Source organism: Pollicipes pollicipes, unplaced genomic scaffold (assembly GCF_011947565.3).
Source record: "Pollicipes pollicipes isolate AB1234 unplaced genomic scaffold, Ppol_2.1 Scaffold_7261;HRSCAF=8764_pilon_pilon_pilon, whole genome shotgun sequence".
NCBI lineage: Eukaryota > Metazoa > Arthropoda > Thecostraca > Pollicipedomorpha > Pollicipedidae > Pollicipes > Pollicipes pollicipes.
Window position 1 is genome coordinate 63,699,799 of NW_023597054.1, and position 7,620 is coordinate 63,707,418.

Genomic DNA, 7,620 nt, shown 5'->3' on the forward strand with positions numbered 1-7,620 from the left:
GCTGCGCCGCGCATTCGGAAATAATTTCAGAAAACCTTCGGCGGGACGTCAATTTGACCCCCCCCGAGCGCGTGTGCCATGTACCGTTTAGCTGGTTTGATCACATCACGGCGAGCAGACCGATGATTAACAGGCTGCGGTGATAATCCAGTCGGTTCAGTCCGATCTCGGTGTTGGCGATCGGCGCAGAGATGTCTGGTCCTGCGGGCTGTTAACGGCACAGGCAGGCAGTCCAGTGGAGAACCGACAAAAACTGTGCAACCCCTTTGGCTCGTCAGTAATCGACCGGAAAATGCCAAGGGGTTTCATTTCCGAAACCCGTTTCGAATATCACGTGTTGTGTCTGGACCTGAAAAGACTGTTCCATAAAAAGAAGTCCTGTTTGTTAGCCTGTTTGTCTGGGTCAATATCCATGCAAAATATTTTTGTTTTTGCAATTATCTGGTAACGGGTGCAGAAACCGCAAATTATTGAAAACTCATTCATATCATCGGCCAAGATTTTCGAATCTGACTAGACCCATAGCCAGCCAGCCTTCAGGCAAATCGTGTGTGGATTGGAGAGCAAACGCCGCTTGACTAGCCCATCACTCATTAAATTGCCAGCCAAAACGCACACTTTCTAACGCATTGCTGGAGACGATTTGCATCGGCTGTTGAAAATGCTTGGTTTCGCTACTTTAGCATTTGGCATTATCTACCCAACGAAACACGATTTTCACACTCGCTCGTCTCGCGCAGCACAATCTTCCGTACTGGTTGGTATATCCCAAACTGGTATGAACCGTAGTTCTCGCCGCATGACATCACGTTCTCCCCCCCCTAACCAGCCGATTTCCATCCCTCCTTCATACGCGAGTAAGCTCACATTGACTGCAAGCGCAGAGTAACGGTACTCATTGCACCACCAGCCGCAGAGCCAACGATTGTTACGTTGGCGATATGTGAGGCGACTGTTCTGTCACCGACTAGTCACTATGCAACAAGCCTCCCCAGTCCGCCAGCGTTGCACACACCAGCTGGACGGGATGGGATTTTTAAAAAAAACACACAACCCGTTTGGGTCGGCTATCGTCGGAGGCGAGCCTTGATCCATGATAGCACCGGCCAGCTGGAACATCCGGAACACAAGTCATGCAACGCGAGCTGGGCGGTGATCGGTGCACGATAGCTCTGATCACACTGTCAGATCATACTCACCATGACCTGCATGTGCTGGAGAGCAGCACTTTAGGCTCCGGCGAGCGCAAGCCATGCGCCTCCGGACGGGGAGAGGGGCAAAACAGCCACAGTGCTCAACACACGCGCGCACGACATGATCCGTTCACCACAAAACCCACTGGTGCTGCAGCGCTGTACCATGTGGTACCGCGTCGTATACATCAACGCCACCACCAGTCGACCAGACGGTGAACAGATCATGCGCGCGCTCATGAGTTTATGCAATTGTTTTATGAACGGTGTATTTTCAACTGATGTCAAAATCCCGTGACGGTGTCTGTTTGGAGGGAGAGATATATAAAACGTATTGATGGCGTCTGTGAAATAGGGTCAGTGATGTGCATACTTTTCGCCATTTGGCATTTTGATTTTGTGCTATTTATATTTTTTGTGTTTGTATCGTAAAAGTGCGTTATCGATGTTTCAAAGTCGGCGAAGTCAGAAGTTAACCAATGCGTCCACGTGACCAATTTTTCCAAAACGATGATTGTCTGTCAGTGGCTGTTTTTAAATCCTGAAGTTGCTGCAAAGCAGTATATATTCACTATTGTTTTGCCCATTTTTTTATAAAACGACCGAAGGTTATTTTATTATGCGTGACCTTTGTTATGATGAGGCTCATAGCAGCTTTATTTGAGCTGAAGTTACTAAATATTGCCTATTGTTTTATTTAAAAGTTTGATATAATGCCTGATGCAACGCACAGCATTTTTAGTCATAATCTGTAAAAACAGCTTAGGGTATGCCATAAGTATAATGTTGGACGGCTTGCTTTGTCAACAAACAATGAGGCGTATTTGTTCAAATTTATTGACAATTTTGACAGGTTTGGGTAATTTATGCCAAATTCTGCTTTCTGCTTACGAAGGCTGGAGATTTATTGCAAGATTGAACGGCGCCTGGGTGGGGGTCAACTTACCCCCCCCCCCGATGTTTTTTCCAGAATGGTTTCCAAACGGCGCGGCGTAGCTCCGGGAAATTTTGCAGAGCTGCAGAAAATTGAATACTGAATCGTTCTGTATCAAAAATTTATATGTACCTTGTAAGGTCGCTGACCTATGGCAGGTCAAAGTCGGGTCATGGTTTCGGAGAAGTCAATTCCTAGAGAATCGTTCAATCTGACGCAACAACGGAGTGTTAGACGAAGCCATACATCTCTGAGATGCTTTCTTTTGCAACACAGATATTTAATGAGCATATCATGGTGACCTAAGGCTAAGTATGGAGGTAAGACCAAGGTCAAGGCCAACTTGTTTTATTACTCTAGGGCTTGCTGTATGGGATAACTTCTAGTGCTCATTTCGAATCATTGATGCAAGAACTGTATCATACAACTCCATGGACTTCTTAGAAGTCAGAATAGACATTGACTTAAAATGACCAGTTCAACATTTTTGTTTTTAGAAACATATTGCCTAGCATAATCTTTGTCGCTTATTCAAATCAAAAACTCAGAACAGCCTGTATGATTTTGGTGTCCATGACCTTCAAAAGGTTAAACAAGTTCACTGACCCTAAATAAGCATGTGAACCTTTGCTTAGAAACAATTATCTAGGTTTTGAGAGCACTCTGGAGACTAACCTGAAATTTGACCTTGTTTGACCTTATTTGACCCGAAGGTCATGATCTAGGAACCTCAAACCTTGACCTATATGAGGTCACGTTCAGGTCAACACACCCTGTAAATTTAGTGCCTCTAGCTTTGTTAGTTTCCGAGATCTTGGGGGGGGTCAAACAACCCCCCACCCCCCCACCCCACCCGAACGAGGGGTATCTAGCCGGCCATCCGGGTGTGTATTAAGCGGCGACGCAGTGCTTTGTATTGTCGTAGCTAAAAAAGCACGTACAGCTTGCCACAGCAAATTCCATCCTGATGCGGCCTGACCGGTCAGTTTGCGGACCTGCTGCCAGATTGGTTCGGCTTTGGGCAGGGCTCACTCGGCCTGTTCAGACCAATTGGGAGCTCCGGTATTAACGTCGCAAGTCACCGGCACTCAGCATTTCGCCACACTCGATTGCACGGAGGGTTGGCACGACTCCCCTACCGAATCCATACGCGTCATTCCAGAGCAAAATTGCAACAACTGGAAGAAACAAGGCAGTGGCAATGCCCTGGTGCGATCTATAGCATTTATCCTGCATTTTAGTGTAATCTGTCAAGTCTGTTCAGATGACGTCAGACCAACTTAAGCCGGCTCTGTACAGTTGCGTATTGGTCACAGAGTGAACTTGATATACATCACGGCACGACACAATTTTCCAACGATTATTTCAGGTAAAATGACGTCAATCCGTGATTACCCCTTGAATTTTACATCGACTGACCTGCACTTACGATTTTCATGTGTGGCGATGCTTTTTGAAAGGTAAAAATAACCTATCAAGGAAGTGTTGGATGATTTTCAGGTTTGTGCCCGCCGTGATCTTTATATCGAATTGGCTCGTCCGCTGGCTGGCTTTACATAACTTCCACGATGTGGCCCGATGTTTCATTACACTGAATAATCTTAAACAGGATAACGACTTTAGAAGACGTTTATAATGTAACCATTCCGCATGTTTAGTACCACTGAACAAAACGATCCAGTGTACACAAAGTGGAGGACACGTCAGTAAGCCCCAATATCTACATGTTTGTCACCAAGAGCTCTTAGAATTAGTTCTTAGGTTAGTGAATTGGCGTGTTAGAATTTATTGAATAGTGGGTCAGGTTGACCAAGCTTTTGAACTAAACATCCAAAATTCCATTCCATTGGGGCGAACAGTCGGGAGCCATCCCTCCAAAATGAGGGGTTTGCATCACCGCCTGACCGCGTACCGCAAGGGACCAGCAGAAAGGTAAGACGTCGGGTTACGCTACAGACAGCCTGATTTAACCCAGGCTGTGAGCATGCTGCACCACGCGATGCTCTTCTGCAGTGCAGTCCGGGTCCCCCCTGGTCGAGTGGCACGAGCCTGGGGACTGGGGCAGTGCTCATGCCGGGCTGTGTCCAGCCAGGGACCATCCGCAGCAAAATCCCAACATGGCAAGACTTTTCATGGATATGTATACAGTATCTAACGCAGGGAGGATAGCATGTTTAATTTCATAACACACCGATCAACGTGGCACGCGATCGTGGGCGACGGGCGGCCCCAGCCCTTCTCAGGGCGCAATTCTTCTGGCTGTCGCTCCAGCGCTGTGGAACTCGCACTGCATGTGCACAGCCTCGCCGTCCTTGCAGTAGTAGAAGAAGCGGGCGTTCTCGGGGTCGCGAATAGCCCGTCGGTTGTGGACAGCTGAAGCCGGGCCCGGGGCTTGGGGTTGTCCACGGCGTCGTGGGCGCTGAGCGTAGATGGTGCTGCTGTAGTGGTCGCCGTTGCAGTTGTAGATGGCATCGTTGTGGTGGTCGCCGGTGGAGTTGTAGATGGCGCTGCTGTAGTGGTCGCAGGTGGAGTTGTAGTCGGCGCTGCGGAGGTGGTCGGCTCGGTTGTGGGCCATGTCGGGGTGGTGCTCGCGTCAGGGGTGGTCGTCGCAGGAGTGTCTGTTGGTGCTGGCTGAGGGGTGGACGTATACCTGGGGCCAGCAAGAGACTGTGTGAGCACTACTGGGGAGCTGAGGCTGGAGCCGGACCATTTGAAGGAGCGTCGTTACCACTGACATTGCCAAGTATATGGGCGCGTTTCGTCCACCTGTTTCCTCATGTGGCCGAGCTTGAGAACTACCGCCACCAAAATTCCGCATTGTCTAATCTAGCCGATAGTGGCTGATTGCAGTGCACTCAGTGCCGTTTCGCGTGCCAGTCGTCCGGGAGCTCCAGTCTCCGACAGCTCACCTGCCACGGTGAGGCGAGCGGAGCGCGAGCTGACGTGCGCCTGCTCGTCCAGCGGCCAGCACGTCCAGAGGCCGTCGTGGCGCCAGTCCACGTCCTCAATGATGAGCGTGCAGACCCGCTCGTGCTCCGGGAACAGGGCGCGCACCTTGGGCGGCGGGAACACGTTGTAGAAGTGATCGACGCCCAGGTGGGTGCCGGCGAGGCGCCAGGCGCAGATATCGTCGGCGTCGGCCTCCACCAGCTCGCAGTCCAGCTGGACCGACTCCCCCGGCTGCACGTGAGCGTCCTGCGGCTGAGAAACGAAGTCCGCCTCGCCCGCCGGCCCGCCTGCGGCACCCGCACATACGAGTCAAAGTCCTGCTGCGAGTCAGGCTTGCTGCCATGGCAGTCACGGTCGCTGGAATGGGTTATATTTTCTGGTAGATGCAAGCTAAGTTAACTGGCCCGAACCAGGCTCACCGGTGCGAGTTTAAATCGCAAGTGTGATCAGACACACCAGAATCTCCTGGTGGCATAAAGACATACCATCTTTAGTACAATGATTTTCCATTTCATGATGCCGACAAACCGGAAGCTCAGTGCCTTCCCTCCTCTATATCAAGTATTTCCACTGGCATCGATGATCGGTCATCCAAGTATCTGGCCATGCCAGAATGGCTGACACTTGAAACACTTATCCGCGCCAGATCTGCAACAATATTAGGAAAATGTTTGAGCCCCTACAGCATCAAGTCGATCGGTAACAATCACAACGCAAAAATTAAAGCCCGGCAGTTAAATTTCGGTTAGTATCCTCAGACAAATGCAAGAAATAGTGTTCCTACATTATAACAAAAATTGTGTTATATGTTGTTGCAGTTTTGCCAGCAGATAAACCTCTTTTTGATCTCACACTGATCCGCACCTAATATGATCATCCACTTTTTAAAAAATAAGACTCGAAACGACAGGACTAATGAGCGATTTATCGAGAAGTGGCAGACGCCCAATGAAGGTGCCCAATCACAAGCCTTGCGATAAACATGAAGCGCACTGACAGGCTGCCGGAAAAGTATTTGCTGGGCTGTTTTGTACTTATTATATCTCGACCAAGCTGGCCTTCTTGGCATTTCATACTTGGCAGCACAGGCTATGTGCGAACATTTGGCAGCAGAGTTCATGTGTGAACGGTTGGCAGCAAAGGTCATCCGGTTGTAATTCATCAAGGAAATATAAAGAAACTAGCTACGTTTACGGGGCATTTTGGTGCAAAACTTTCAAACATTTTAAAAAAATTTTCTTCACTTGGACCACTAAACCTCGATACCTCAAGGCTGTTTGAGCCAGCTCCATCTGCCGATGGCATTAACCGATTTGCATAGTTCGTCGTCCACAAAAGAGAGTTTTACATACCCACTTACATACTTTACATACTTCATACTTATTTTGTTTTCGCCATTATACATATTTGCTAACCTGTGGTGGCGTGAAATCCAGATGTGTGACACTAGTGGCAGGCCTCCATCGATGTTCCCGGCACCAGATATCACGGAAAAAGACGAGCCATTTTAGTAAGGCTACGCCCACACGACTGTCGATAAGAACGTAAACGCACCGCGCCCGTATTTGTGATATCAGGATGATTCTCTCAGTAGCCTACCATGGTCATGCTGAACTGTAATTTAATGTGGTGTGAGCGGCCATGGGTTTGAGGTAGAGTTCTTTGGTATAGATTCCGTCTAACTGTACCAAAGAGAGGGTCTTGAGGAATAAAATCGACGCAAAATGTGTTTCAGACAGAAAGAAATGCTGGGACGGCGTGTAATGATTTCTTCAAAGGAATTAGCAGCACCAGTGAGCTCAGATTACGAGTTCGGATGCTGAAAATGGCATGGGCGTAACAAGAAGTACAGCTCAATAGGCTGTGATTGCCCATTGAATCGGTGCTGGTCAGTGCAATACTGTGGATTCCCATTACATCATTGCTAGCCAGCGTAATACAACGTTTACCAATCAAATCGCTGCCTGGGTTTGGAGCACCATAGCTTCCAATGGTGATCCTGAGGGTGCCTCGTCCTGAAGTCAGCGTAGTCTGGTGGTCTGATCTGCACGAGGCCGCTGCACCAGCTTACCTGAGACCAGGCTGCAGCCCAGCATGATGAGGAGCACAGGACGCATCCTGCCTGGTCGGTCGGTGATCTGACAGAACTGTGCGTCGAGGTCAGACGCCGAAAACTGCATAGCATGAGCTCCATCAGATGCTCTTCAGAACATCATATCTTATCGGGCACTTCATGGATGGCGATTGTGCAGTGCGCGTTAATCGAATTATCTCGTGCGGGCGTGACCGGACCTTTCAGGGTGGCCGTGGATTCTGAAGAAGCCGGAGATCCGCTTCACTGAGACGGGCTTTTAGTTTCTAAACCTTCTGACCGTTATCTGCCTCTCGGTGTCATTTTTCTGCTAGCAAAATGAGGTTTGATATGATTTTACCAACTGAAGTGCGTGCGTACATTTCATGACTTTACGCATGTGGAGTTAATGTCATGACAGGTCAGGAGCGTATGTAGGAATCGCCAATGGGGGGGGGGGGAGCACACCTCAA

General features: G+C 49.0%; 1 protein-coding gene across 1 annotated transcript; it reads right to left on the reverse strand.

Annotated features, from left to right (window-relative positions):
• Positions 1–4,366: 4,366 nt before the first annotated feature.
• Positions 4,367–7,204, reverse strand: LOC119111724 (uncharacterized). The gene is made up of 3 exons (XM_037235531.1): positions 7,148–7,204; positions 5,037–5,363; positions 4,367–4,686 (listed from the first exon to the last, which is right to left on the reverse strand). Exons 1-3 carry the CDS (start codon positions 7,191–7,193, stop codon positions 4,367–4,369), a joined length of 693 nt encoding a protein of 230 aa, XP_037091426.1. The 5' UTR covers positions 7,194–7,204.
• Positions 7,205–7,620: the final 416 nt, after the last annotated feature.

Coding starts and splice junctions, on each gene's coding strand:
- LOC119111724 (XM_037235531.1), bottom strand. CDS start 7,193: ATGCGTCCTGTGCTCCTCATCATGCTGGGCTGCAGCCTGGTCTCAG. Junction 5,364..7,147: donor GGGCTGCAGCCTGGTCTCAG/GTAAGCTGGTGC, acceptor CGGGTGCCGCAG/GCGGGCCGGCGGGCGAGGCG. Junction 4,687..5,036: donor CGCTCGCCTCACCGTGGCAG/GTGAGCTGTCGG, acceptor CCCACAACCGAG/CCGACCACCTCCGCAGCGCC.